This window comes from Syngnathus typhle, linkage group LG19 (assembly GCF_033458585.1).
Source record: "Syngnathus typhle isolate RoL2023-S1 ecotype Sweden linkage group LG19, RoL_Styp_1.0, whole genome shotgun sequence".
Classification (NCBI taxonomy): domain Eukaryota; kingdom Metazoa; phylum Chordata; class Actinopteri; order Syngnathiformes; family Syngnathidae; genus Syngnathus; species Syngnathus typhle.
Window position 1 is genome coordinate 7,409,760 of NC_083756.1, and position 13,873 is coordinate 7,423,632.

General features: G+C 43.6%; 1 protein-coding gene across 1 annotated transcript; it reads left to right on the top strand.

The window, feature by feature from the left end:
* The first annotated feature begins 6,821 nt into the window (after positions 1 to 6,821).
* On the top strand, positions 6,822 to 13,153 carry arxa (aristaless related homeobox a). Its single transcript, XM_061266237.1, has 5 exons — positions 6,822 to 7,154; positions 7,962 to 8,517; positions 9,351 to 9,396; positions 11,236 to 11,567; positions 11,971 to 13,153. Exons 1-5 carry the CDS (start codon positions 6,989 to 6,991, stop codon positions 12,230 to 12,232), a joined length of 1,362 nt encoding a protein of 453 aa, XP_061122221.1. The 5' UTR covers positions 6,822 to 6,988; the 3' UTR covers positions 12,233 to 13,153.
* The last annotated feature ends 720 nt before the right edge of the window (positions 13,154 to 13,873 follow it).

Sequence of the window (13,873 nt, forward strand, 5' to 3'; positions counted from 1 at the left end):
TTGGATTAAAAATCTGACATGATGCATTAGTGGTGCGCCTTATAGTCCGGTGCGCCTTATATAAGGATAAAGTTTTAAAATGGGCCATTCATTGAAGGTGCGCCTTATAGGCCGGTGCGCCTTATAGGCCGGAAAATACGGTAATCAATTTTACGCACAGAATTTTTAACTAATATGACAACGCCTAGTTTCCATTATGGAAGCACAGTAAATATTTTTTTATTTGTGTACCAAACATTGTGGCCGGGAAAGTTCGCTATGGACGAGAGCTTCATGCTAAATAAAAACATGCAGGGTTGGGAAAAAGGTGATGCATAAGGCAATTTTTTTCCATTTATCTTTAAAATAGGCAGTCAAACGAGCGTCTACCCCAGGCGCGCGTATCAAACCGAATCAATTTGGTCTTTCCCATTCATGCCTGGCTTGTCCATTTGATGTTTTCCCGCAAGTGTTGTTGGGGAACGGTAAATGAAGGCAATTCTCCTAGCGAGGCGCAAATAAACTCGCCGCGGCAGAAGTAAGGCTTCCTCCGGCGAGGCGTGCAGTCAAGCCCGGGCCTCCCCGCTGGCAGGCAGTTAGGGTGCGGCGCCAGACGAGAAAGCCCAAACGGTGGCCCAATATCATGTCCCCGTTCCCGGAAATTGATCTGCAGCTTGCACGGGGAAAGAAAATAGGCCATTTTAATTTCATCCCCGAGTCTCATGATGGAATTCGAGAGTATTTGGGTGCAATCCGGTCGCTGGCCGTGTGCTTAAAGAGAGGCGAAGAAAACTGTTGACAAATAGACTTGGATCTATGCATGGGTAAGTGGCCCAGAAATGTTTTGTTATTAGATGCCTGCTGAACTGAACGGCTCGACGGTAAATGGTACACTCGCTTGCCACGGTGTCCCACTATGCATAAACAAGCAATCACATGCACAAAAAGCACACAATGTTCACTTTGACTCCTATATACAAGAATAAGTCTTAGGCCGCCACAAGCTTTTTTTTTTTAGTTAATTAGTTTTTTCCCACACAGCTTCAATCAGCGACATAATGGAATTGTAAATAGGACAGTTTCTTTTTTTGCAGTGACATCAATTTGGCCTGTATTTCAATTTAAGATTAAGTAAGGCAGAGATTGCACGAATGAGAGTGAGTTTCCGTGTCCCACAAAAGTCTCGCGCTGTAAAAAAATAAAAAAATAAAATTGGATTGATGAACGTCACATATTTTGACAAATATTCTGCCCACAAATAATTCAAATGTATTTGCAAGAACCCTAAGACAATTGATAAAGTCAACAAAAAGTCACACCTAGACAAAACAGTCACTGTGCAGGTGCCTCCATAGGTGCTGCTGTTTTGATTAGCAGCAGTTCCGTTTCAGCAGTGACCCCAAATCCCAGCTAACAGACATTTTAATTCCCCTTACCTTTTCCAGTAGCTTATCCTTATATTACATTTGAGGAAACTCATTTAATGTGGTTGCACAAGTGTGAACACCCTCCTTACAACTGCTGTGTTCAGAAGTGGCCAGATATCAACCATTTAAGTAACCTCACCACTGACCTCAACTAGTTGCTCACCGCTGAGTTATCAACCGTGAATTCTGAGATCTCCTTCGAAATATCTCGGATATTGTAATCGCAGCGGGGGTTCCGAAATGTTAAATTAGCCCTGACATGACACTTCCGGCGACTTCCTCGCTCTCCCAAATTTGACAGCTCCATTTAACACTGATTAAATTTGCAAGGACATGTAAGCGCCACCCTCTCGGTGAGTATCTTCCGCATCCTATCCATGGTCTAATGTTATGCAAATGGATTAATATGAAGATAAAAGAGGATTGCGGCGTGTGGCGCTCTCCTGGTTCAAAAGCCTTGTGTTTCCAAGACGATAGCTCTAACAAGGAGGGCGCTATTCGGGGGTCATTAAACGATGGCCTCCCTGACACGGCTCCCACTCCCCGCCACCCGCGTTGGCCATTAAAACGACTCCCACCCACCCACACCACAATACGCACGGCAAATGCCTTTTAGCGCCAGCTCCTAGTTTCTTACACATCACAGTGTCACAGAATAGAAAATTACACTCTCCTCCCACAGAGAAAATTGCTTTGGAATTGCTTGGTTATAAAGATGTGCCTTAAAGAGAGAGAGGAGCTTACAATAAAAAATAATAAAAAAAATACAAAATTACTGAAGCACTCGAAGGACAATTCCTACAAGTTATTCAAAAGATTTAGCAATTATTCATGTCAATTATGTTGTGTACTTTGATGCTAGGTCTCTGTACAGTATTTTATTCACATAGGTCATGAATGGCGTACAATAAGAATAATTAGATAAACAAATGGAAACGACTCAGCGTGGTTCGGCAGCCTAGCCAAAATCAACCCGCCATAATAAACGTTTTGTTAAATGAACACTATTCTGTGAGTGTCATTCCAAATTGAGCATTGTTATCTTTGTGAGGGCAGAATTTTGGATACAAAAGGAGAAATGAAAACAGCCAGAAGTGGCACTACAATTGGAGGGACAAACACCAGGCAGGGGCACGATGAAAGGGAGGAGAAGAAAAAAAAAAAAGTGGAAAATACTTTTGGCACTTGGACAAAACCGGGCCTTGACGCCACAAAGGATATACGTATCCAGTAATGGTACTGCTTTGGTATTTGTGACAGCACACAGACTATTTTCTCCGCTTTGGACTCTGTAGCATTTTTAGGGAGGTCTGACAAGAAGTGTTGGAGAACAAATAAGGTGTACATCAATCATGTGGAGTCTCACCGCCATTCAGGTGCACATGCAGCTCCGTCCACTCTCAGTCCTGTCATTAGATCATAGGCAGCTTCAGCTTTGGGGGTGTAGCTCAACAACCTCTCGGAGCAATTTAGAGGAGTGGGGGGTGACTCTTCCATCCCGGCCTGCAAGTCTGAGGGTCCCTAGCGGGCGGCCAAGCGGCTCCGCCATCTATATTGGATTTAGGCCTTTCCCATCGACAGGCCGCGCACCCCGCAGAGAGGAAGTCGCAGCTGCAGCGCTTTAAAACAATGTGTTGTTATGGTGCACAAGCAACTACACACACAGTCAATCTGGAAGGCGCAGTCCCCTCTCAGCAAGGAAGTTCTAACGATGCACTTTGCGTCCCAGCGGGATTGCACCTAGGTCAAGGTACATAGAGAAGATCATTCCAGCCTTTCGGGGGACTCAACTTTGTTTTTCTTATCCGCGTGAAAAATGTGCACTACCTGGCTAATGTGTAAATCATAGCAGAAAAAAAAGAGAATTTACATAAAACTCAGACAAGGTCAGGCTCTTAATTTAGTCTAATCAACTGTCATTTGCATGGTGTCATTCGCTCAAGGTATTGCCGCTAAGTGAATAAAAGGACTTCTTCACACTCAAGGGGGTTGGGGGGGGGGGGCACTCGGGTTTTGATAAGCTGGCATCATAACTGATTTGCATATATTACTTTGATTATCTCATTACTCGGATGATTCTCGGCGCGTTTTTTTTTTTTTTTTTCCCCCCGACACGGGCGCAATTGAATTAAAATGAAGGCGCGCAATCAATAAAAGGGCAACGCGGTTGTGAAAACACACGCGCTTCGAGCTTTTGGACGGTCAACTGGTGACAATGACGATGATGAAAATGACCTCTTCAACTCACAATCTGCGGGAGGTGGCGAGAGTCTGGATTCATACCATCGTGGTTGTAATCAGAGGAGAAAAAAGCAGCCGTGAAATAGCCTCTCTCTTTTGAATCACCTTTTAACCCGTCATGAATCCATGTAGACGACTTGGAGTCCCCCCCCCCCCTTCCTTGATGATAATGGCGCTTGCATCTTTCCTATAATTCAAGCCATCTGTGGAATGATGAGGTCATGCGTGAAGACACCCGTCATTTTGCAGCAGTGGGCCACAATAAGCTTTAATGGTGTCATTCCTGCCCTGCCCATGTAATTGATGCATGTTCTGCTTTAAAAAATCTGCACCTTCACTGCAACACTTTCTTTTTCAATTCCACGATAACCTCCATCTTAACAGGTGACATGTCTGCAACGTTGTGGCAAAGGAGTCAATTTAGGGAAAATTCACCCTCTATACTAATTGAGCAAAACATGCAGTCATAAAAATTGAATAAAATATAAAAAAATGGAAGGGTTTGTCCATAACTGTTATTTTTCAAAGAGGATAAAGAATATATGTGTGGGAGTGTTACAAAATAATATTTGTCTCCAAGTGTTGCTGCACCATTTGTGTTCAAATAGCCATTGCTACAGGACAAATCTAAGCAGTGACATATTTCAAATTTCAATGTGGGATGAAAATAATTACAGGCCCGCAGTCCCACGTGACCTTCCCTCGTTACTATCCGCTTCCTCGTCCTTCTAAATAGAAAGCTATACCCCTGTTGACGCATTACGTCATTCACTATTTTCCTTACATAAGGGACAAATTATCGAGTCAGTTGAACGAAATTAGAGTCTTTTGTTTCCGATCATTAGGACTGGAAATTACACATGATGGCTGCGTGCCTTTGTTGTCTCGCTCTGCGCCTGCCTGTCGCTCTCGACTCGGCGCTAACAAAGTCATTAAATTGACTCCCTCTCGCACTCATTATGCGGCCTGTTAATAACCGCTAATTAACTTTGCAAACGCGCGCCTCCAAAGGCCTCCCTCTCCCTCTCCTCGACACACTCACCCCTCCCTCTCTCCATCCTCTCCTCCGCTTCCTGGTTTGGCATGGTGACTTGTCTCGTGACGTCATACACGGAGAAGCTGGATGCGGCATATGACGTCATCAAGTTTACAAATATTTTAAAATTGACCCAAATTAGTTTATTTTTAACCTAATTGTTTTTTTTTAAAGAATGTTAACAAAACTATATATAATATAAAGTAGTTTGAGCAATTGTTATTTTAGAAGTGTATAAACAAAGTGGGAGCACTTTGCATTCATTAATACTCAATAAGTAGCTCGCGGTTTCAAAAGGTTAATGAAACTCTTGTCTTTCGACGAAGCCGTTTTCTATTCCGGCCAGAAGATGGCGCCAGATGAATGACATGCAGCGCAAACACCTTTTAAAGAATCGCCTCTGGTCAAATCATTGATACTTGTAACTCACTAGTCGCAATATTAGGCACACGCTGCATTAATTAACTTATCAAAATAAAATAAAAATATCATGAAGAATAATGCACAATTTGTCAACGTCTATTATAATCATCGGGATTTCTTTGTGCTGGGTTTCCTTTTGCCATAGGCGCTAAAGTGATGCTGCGCGTGCTTGCTGCGTCTTTCTCTCCACCTGCAAGCAGCTAGACGGAAAATGTGAAAATTGCACGCATGCAGGCTATTCCTTTCCTCTCGAATGTATGCACGTAATTAGTGCATTTAAACAAAGCGCGGATGTCCTGCTGCTCGAAATGGCGGCTGACATCTCTTTTTCCACAGGGTTAATAACAGTGCGCGGATAAATGAATCAAATTGTGGCCCGCAAATTACAGAGCGACTCTAAATACCCGTCTGCATCAGGCACGTTTGCATGACCGCTAAGAACATTTTATAGGCCGATTGTTATTACGCTCATTACATTGATTTGCTAGCAAATAAATAAGCTCGGAAGTTTAGAAGTTGCGCATGCTTTGAATGTGACACCAACAGTGATACGTGGACGTGTGCTAGATGTGCTCTAATTTCAATTGTGCATGGCTGCCGAACAGAGTCACGTTTGGTTAAATGCCAGCCTATCAAAATCAAAACCCAAGCCTTAACTAATCTGAGCAGTGACAGAAAAAGATAAAAATATGACCTGCCTGAAATAGAGGGAAAATTGGGAATTGTGAGCCATTTTGGACCTTCTTTCTTCTGTCGGAGCTAGGGGAAGAAGACAAGGAAAGAAAGGAAAGGGGCAGAGTAAATTGCAGCTTGCTCAAGTTTTTGGATTGAATTCTGAAAATGATCCTTTTAACAGTGATGGGCTTTGAGGCGAGGATAGGGGTCACACGCCATTCACAGCGGGTTAAATAGACTTTCATTTAAAATTACATTCTCCATCTAAAGCCCCCATGCACCACCACCACCACCACCTCCCTGCATGGTGAAGTCCCCGCGTGCAATCCCGGCTTCCCTTGCGGCACCTCATCACCCTCACTTTAGATTAAGTCAGGCCCTTTTTTCCAGCAGAGAGCAAGAGTGACAGCCAGCATGAAGCACGTGACATTCTCCATATTTTTATGAAAGGGAAAGGTTATCATGATAAAAATGTCAAGCAATTACTTACATGATGTAAAAATACTTTATCCGGGATTCCAATCTAAAAGAATAAAAGCAATGTATTATTCAAATTTGCATTATGATCGCAATAATTCTTATACTCACATTATTGCTGCTGTTGTTTTATTGTCATGAGGGTTTCTTATATTTTTTATATGAGGCAAGTAATTGGGAAATTCAGTATCTTTTATTTTTGTAGCAGACCTCGATCCGACCTATAGACACCGTTCTAAAAGGACCAGTTTATATTAAAACTGGGTATAGTGGGCAACAAAAATATATGTATTATTATATGTATAATGTAAAATAATGTTTTTGTTTTTTTTCCCACAGGCACTTGCCACTTAAAAATAACATTGGAGGTATTTATCCGTTTGACAAAATATTTGGTCTCAGTCAGTATACAATTACAATAACAGTCTAAATACGATTAAGGTTCATTCCGTGTATTGTAACGGAGTCCATGTCAGCGTTTGTCGCCCTCCCCTCAAATTAACCTTAATGTAAAAAATATAAAGCTGCTCCTCCGAGTCTTCGTCGACACATGAGCGCTCAGCCCCATCGACCAATCAGGAGGCGCCTACCGAGCCAGCACGTGCGTGTTCGGGAGCGTGCGACTGAGCGTGACAGAGCTGTGGTGGAAACGCAGCGAGGTGCGAGGCAGGCGAGCCCCGTCTTGACCGCAGTAGACGACGACACACCAAGTGGCCCGAGAAGAATCGACATGAGCGGCCACTTTGACGAGGACGTCCACGAGAGCAAGGGTGGCAAGTCCCCCACGCTGCTCTCGTCCTATTGCATTGACAGCATTCTGGGGCGTCGGAGCCCGTGCAGGGTCCGACTTATAAGCGCCCTGCCCGCAAGAGGGGAGAGCGACAAGACGCCGGAGGGTACGTTGGAATTTTTTTTTCTGACGTTAACTTTTGCAAATTAACAAATTAAAGAAGTGCGCTATACACGTCTTTAGTGAGCAACCTTTTTTATATATACATTTAGCTTGTGTTGACATCTTAAGTTTCTTGTGTTTTTATTGTCATTTGTGCTATTTTCTATATGCTGCACGTGTGAAGTTAACAAATTATGTGAATAACGCCTCTAAAAATAAAACACACAAATATGTTTTTCCGTTATTACCTTATGCTCACCTGTTAAGTGTCCGTGTAAGGGACTACAATTTATTTGGTAAAAGTTAGATCTTAAAAAAACGAACTGATATTTTTTTTTAATTGCATTAAACGCAAAAAAACATGCAGCAAACGACTTTAAATAACTTTGATATGTTTTAACCAAAATAATTCTTGATTATCTTTACTGTGCTGCTGTCATGTTGTTTAATTTAAAATTCTAGCTATTTGATTCATTGGTCCATTTATGTTGCGTTTAGTCATTGTGAATAATCCTAAAAAAAACCACGACTGGTTGGCAACTATGTTTTGTTTGTACATAAATTGAATATTATGGGTAGCCTAAGTAGTATGCAAAATATTCGAGTGCAGATAATTGTTTGGGGGCGGGCTATAGGAAATACAATCAAGCAGTGAAAGTTCCTTTTTTTTTTTTTTTTTTTAAATCGCACTTTGACATTTTTGGCTTTGAAACGTAATTTTAATATTTTTTTTATTTTACTAACACATTTTTTTTTATTATTTTATGGGGAGGAGCTCGGGTTCTACGAATTAACGCGTTTTTCTGATCAGGGCCGACCAAAGAGCTTTCTCTGAGCGCTGACATGCACCTGCCCCCGAAGCTCCGCCGCCTATACGGCCCTGGAGGCAAATACCTCCAGGAGCAGGCGGACAAGCTGGAGCGCGAGCGGCTCCTCCTGGAAGGCGCTGCAGAGAGCCTCAAAATAATCCAGGCGCCGCAGGTGAGCATCAGCCGCAGCAAGTCGTACAGGGAGAACGCGACCCTGAGCCAGCCCCAAGGCGAACGGAGCCCCGGCGAGGGCTCGGAGGACGGCGGCGCGCCGGGCCTGGTGGAGCTCGGCGCGTTAAAGTTCGACGAAGACGCGGTGAAGACGGAGGAGGAGAGCTGCGGAGACGCGGCTGCCAGTCCGTCGCCCAAAGACGAGGAGAGAGAGGCTTTAAACGCCGGGGACGGGGAGGACAGCGTGTGTCTGTCGGCGGGCAGCGACTCGGAGGAGGGCATGATGAAGCGCAAGCAGAGACGATACAGGACTACCTTCACCAGTTACCAACTGGAGGAACTGGAGAGAGCTTTCCAAAAGACGCACTACCCCGACGTCTTCACCAGGTAACGCCCTTCATTTATTTTGCCTGCGCAATATTGTTTTTTACTGCCCCCCCAAAAAAACCCCAACTCATTTTAGTTGATGCGAATTATCTAAATGATCAGTAATGCTATTTTTATGTGTTATTATTGGAAGAGAAAAAAAATATGTATTTGCTAATGAATTAAAAAAGGAAACATATAATGCATTCTTCACTTGACTAATGCGTGAATTAGAAGCGATTTCAATCACTATTTTTTTTTAAAAAAACCCAAATTACATCTATCAAAATTGTTAAATAAACAAATACAGGGGAAAATAATTATAACTATTTGGCATGTGAGTTGTAAATACATATATCCAGCATGACTGATTTTAATTTGTCTTCTAGAATTGATACAGCCTATTTTTCTTGAAAATCAATCTTTTTTTTTTACAACATATTTCTACCGGGATTACAGTATTCATATTTTTCACGGTGTACTTTGCGGGTCTAATTTGCACGGCAGCTGAAGGGAGCTTCAATTGCTTTTGTGCGTGGCAGACTCGTTTGGATGTCATTATTCCAGCCATTATGTTGTTACAGTGACAGGGCTGAGATGGAGGGAGGGAAGAAAAAGAAATCTAACAATCACTAGGCCTATTTCCACGTATTGCAGACAGGCAAAATAGAACGTGTGCAATGATGTCTTTTAGTTCGAGCAAGTGGGAGAGGAAAGAAAAAGCAAAAGGAAAAATTGAAGAAAAATCAAGGCTATTTTTGCCGCTTTTGTTGTTGACAAGGCACAACAGGAGAGGACAAAACAATTCAAAACGCTGATTTTTTTTCTCTCCCCGCTTTGTTCTTTTATTTCAGGGAGGAGCTCGCCATGCGTTTGGATCTGACCGAAGCCCGAGTACAAGTAGGTGTCTATCTCTTATGTTAAATGTACAATAACAACTGTCCTCCCACTTTTGTCATTACGTCACGACTCCCTTTAATAGGAAAAATCCAAGTCGGGTAAACAGGAATGTTTTGAAGGGGCAGTCAAATAGGCATAGCCGATAAAATGATCAAGAAATGCAATATTAATTTAAATATATATGTTGCCTTAAAGATAATTCTCATAAACACTGCCCGACTATATAAATACCTTTTACTAAGATGCAGTTTGACAATTTTGAATATGCTGTCACCTTGTGGTTAAAATGGCAACTCTGCCATTTTAAGTGTTTTTATTTTTTATTTTTTTTAAAGATGTATGCCGATTAAGATTCTTATCATTTCATTTTGATGATCTGAAACTTCCGGATACTATATGCGTCACCGCTGAGTGGGTAATTAGAGGCGTTCATTTATGACTTTAAAGCGTGTTTAATGCAGATGAGTCAACCAAGAGCGTGCGCTTGACAAGGGCCACTTCCGGTTATTGGTGCTTTATCTCACGCGTGATCGCTTTTTAGCGGCAATTAAGCGATTCATAAAGCGCTCACTTAGTGCGCAAGTAAACATCATGTCGGGACAAGGCGCTGTTTGGATTCCCATCAGAAGGGAAAAAGAGGGAGGGTGGTAATGCTATTTGATTTCCTATTCTGTGATTGCAGTTAGACCCGCATTGATCCCACGCTTTGCACTTGGGAGCGAATGAGAGGCCATTAAAGGTGTTTGCTCCTACCTCACCCCCCCCCCCTCCTTTTTTTTGCGGCCCACTCTTGCGCTAGCGCACTGAAAGCCTGCGCGTGAATGTCCAAAGCGGGGGCTCATAACCACAGAGACAGTTCAAACACGGCTGGAGGGTCAATAGCCGAGGGTGATCCAACAGATGTCTCTTTAGGGGGCTGTAGGTGAACAAATCACTTAGCGGGCGCCATCAGGAGGTGATAAAAACTCATAAATTCCACAGGGGCTGTGTAATGCTAAACAGCCCTCTGGGAATAGTGCGTGCGCGTGTACTGTCCCTGTCGCTCAATCACTTTGCTCCTGTTGACATTTTGCTCTTTGTGCGTCTGCGGAGCAAACTGGCCAGCAGCGAGAGTGGGTGCGTGGGAAAGTTAAATACTCCCACTTGCTCGACATGGCTTTAAAGAATTTCATTTAAAGCGCATTAATTGTCATTGGAGCCAGTTCAGCGGCAATTTTGTGGGTCTTTAGTCAACAGAGCTTTTAATTACCTCGACCAACCCCCTCCACCCTAAGCCCGGCTACAAAAAACAGGCTTTAATTAGACAGATAGTAGATTTAAGGACCTGTTAGTTGGCGCGGCTTACCTTGCGCCTAATTACCGTAATTCCAGTCCTCCACCTGAAAAGGACAACAACATTTAATACTCTTGAAGGCAAGTCATCATTGCTGTGCTGCAAGGTTATAAGTACAATTGAAAAAACATTTTCATCAACGAGATAAAATAAAAAGAATGAAAATAAACTACATCTTAAATGTATTAAAAACGAATTATTGTTTATTATTGTCTCTGTCAATGATATCATACGTGAGGTTTCAGAGTCATTTTAGATGCATTTTGGTATTTGTTTGTCCGTATAAAAGATACAATACTTTTTTATATTTCACTTGACAAATACTATACGTGTATAAAAATTAAAACGAATAATTCAAATAAAGCATTTTCACAAAAACACCCCTGCTCTAAAAATATATATATTTTAAAAAAAAGTCAAATAAATGAAAAATGAATACAATGAAAAATCACAAAGAAAAGAAAAATGTGCCTAATAATTAAATGACATTGCCTGTGTTCCTCCAGGTGTGGTTTCAGAACCGCAGGGCCAAGTGGAGGAAGCGTGAAAAGGCGGGTGTGCAGGCCCACCCAGGGGGCCTGCCCTTCCCGGGCCCTCTGGCAGCAGGCCACCCTCTCAGCCACTACCTGGAAGGAGGACCCTTCCCTCCTCACCCGCACCCCGCCCTGGAGTCGGCATGGACGGCAGCCGCAGCCGCCGCCGCCGCCTTCCCCGGCCTCGCCCCGCCACACCACAACGGTTCCGCGCCGCCTCTCGCCACCCCGCTGGGCTTGGGCACTTTTCTGGGCACGGCCGCCATGTTTCGCCACCCGGCTTTCATCGGGCCCTCTTTTGGGAGGTGAGCTCCACCTGTCCTATTTCTATTCATTTATGCACCCACTTTGCGAGCAGGAGCAGGTCACCCTCCAAGCACTCTGCCTAACGACAGATGCTTTCACACTTTGCTATTTATCTTAGCGTCTGATTAGAAATGTGTTTCACTGCTAACCATTCGCAGTGTGGTGTGTAATCACTGCCAAATGTCTTAATAAATTAACCAAATGTGTGATCCTGCAAAACAAGCTGTGAAGAGGGCTGACACTGCAAACACCACATGGCACAATTAGCTCCTCATTTGGGACACGGAAAGCCTCAATTAACTGGAAATGTGTCTTCCTGCGCTTCTGCCATCACACTTTCATGTTCTGATGTCAAAAGAGCTTCAGCTTGGAGAGGAATTAAAAGCACATTTCTGGATGCAGGCTCTTCTCCAGTATGGGTCCTCTGACCAGTGCTTCCGCCGCTGCGGCGCTCTTGCGGCAGCCCGCTCCACCTGTGGACAGCCCCCACGCCGGCAGCATCCTCCCAGACCCGACCCCCTCTTCCGCCCCCTCATCCTCAGCTGCGGCTGACCGCCGGGCCTCCAGTATCGCCGCCCTGCGCCTCAAGGCCAGGGAACACTCGGCTCAGCTCACCCAGATCAACATCCTCCCTCCCGGCGCGACGGGGAAGGAGGTGTGCTGAACATATTGACGCCTCCCTCTCTCCGAACGTTGGAGCTCTTTGACCCCCAACATAGTAGCACGACCAAAGTCACACAAACACTGACTAAAAACAGAAGACACAGCAAGCGTGGGTGACTCTCTGGCCGATCCAAAAGTGTCCATACAAAGAAACAGTGCCATCATTCAAAAAATATGAAATATAGACCCATGTATGACATTTCACCTTATACAAAATTGGTTTCTGAAATGTAAACTGGCCCACAGGACTAAAGGTTCCCCGCGCTTGACTAAAGAAGTTTTGAAAAAGCACTGCAACAACTAATGTTAAGATACAGTAGATCAAATGTAACCAAATTATGAAGCATGAGTTAAAAAAATAATAATAGAAAAAGACTCACTCACACTGTTGCTCTGCTGCTTCCGTTCACATGAAGGCATCGATGCGGGCCGCCCACCTGCCGACCACACAGAACCAAAGGAAACTGGTCCACAGACCTGACTTATGTCTTCTCTTCAAGCATTACTCCTTTCACGCTGCTCACCTGTCCTCAGGCCACACACGGCGGCGTCCAGGACACGCCAGCCCAGCTAGGACGTCACAAATGACCGCGTGAAAGAAAGCTGTACATATTATGTCAAGAGGGAGGACAACATAGAAGAAAAAAAAGTGATCCATTTTCAAAACAGAAGCTTGTGTATATTTCAGGAGGCTTGGGATTTTTTGATAATTTGCACTCGGTGTAGTGTGTGATGAATGTCGCCCTGTGTAGAACTTCATCTGTGTTCTAGGAATGATTAGATTTTTAGATCATTATTTATGTCCAAAGCACCCTATGAACTGAGAATCTGAATAAATGACCTTGATGAAACGAGTTCTTCATTCAGGGCTGAAATGACGTGAAATGTTATAGAACTATTAATAAAAAGTGTTATGAGCAGATTTTGGGTTTTAAGATTCTTAGAGGATTTTGTGTTTGCTGCATGTGGGGCAGGGGGAAGAAGAAGAAGAAAAAAAAAAGTGGGTGACATATTTCATTTGTGTCTCTCCTCTTGAGGCAAGTTGACAAAATAGAGACCATATATTCATGAGCTTAATCCCCAACATGTGAAAGGAAGCACAAAGGCGAGGAGTTTTCAATTAGATCCAGCACTTTAGCTGGGCGGGTGGCGACAAAACTTCCTTGAAAGAAAGGCTTAGAGGCGCTAAATTGGTCTTAACATCTGTAATGCCGTGTCGCTGGAAGTGAGTCCTCTTTGTCATTAATGAAGTAACAAACCACTTCATCAGCGGGCTTTCACGCACATCCACCTCGCACGGTTAATACCAAAGAGGATCTCACTTGATGCGGGGACTATTACAGCAATCAATGCGCATTCTCCTCCGTTTGACCCATCTTTGGTGCCTGTGTAAATCGCGTGAAATTACCCTGAGGATTAATTTAGTCCTTCTTCGGATTGAATGCCGCAGAGAAAAAAAAAAAAAAGCTTCTCCGTCTTCCCTCGGTGGATTTGTTTTACAGGTCCGACACCTGTTAATCACTCAATTTACTCCAAACAAGAGGGAATCAGAACACAGCCGACGAGGGCGGGAAGAGTTATATTGGGCAAATTACTCGTCAGATATTCAGACGCAGCTGCTGCCGGGAAAATGATGCTTGGA

Coding starts and splice junctions, on each gene's coding strand:
- arxa (XM_061266237.1), top strand. CDS start 6,989: ATGAGCGGCCACTTTGACGAGGACGTCCACGAGAGCAAGGGTGGCAAG. Junction 7,155..7,961: donor GAGCGACAAGACGCCGGAGG/GTACGTTGGAAT, acceptor TTTTCTGATCAG/GGCCGACCAAAGAGCTTTCT. Junction 8,518..9,350: donor TACCCCGACGTCTTCACCAG/GTAACGCCCTTC, acceptor CTTTTATTTCAG/GGAGGAGCTCGCCATGCGTT.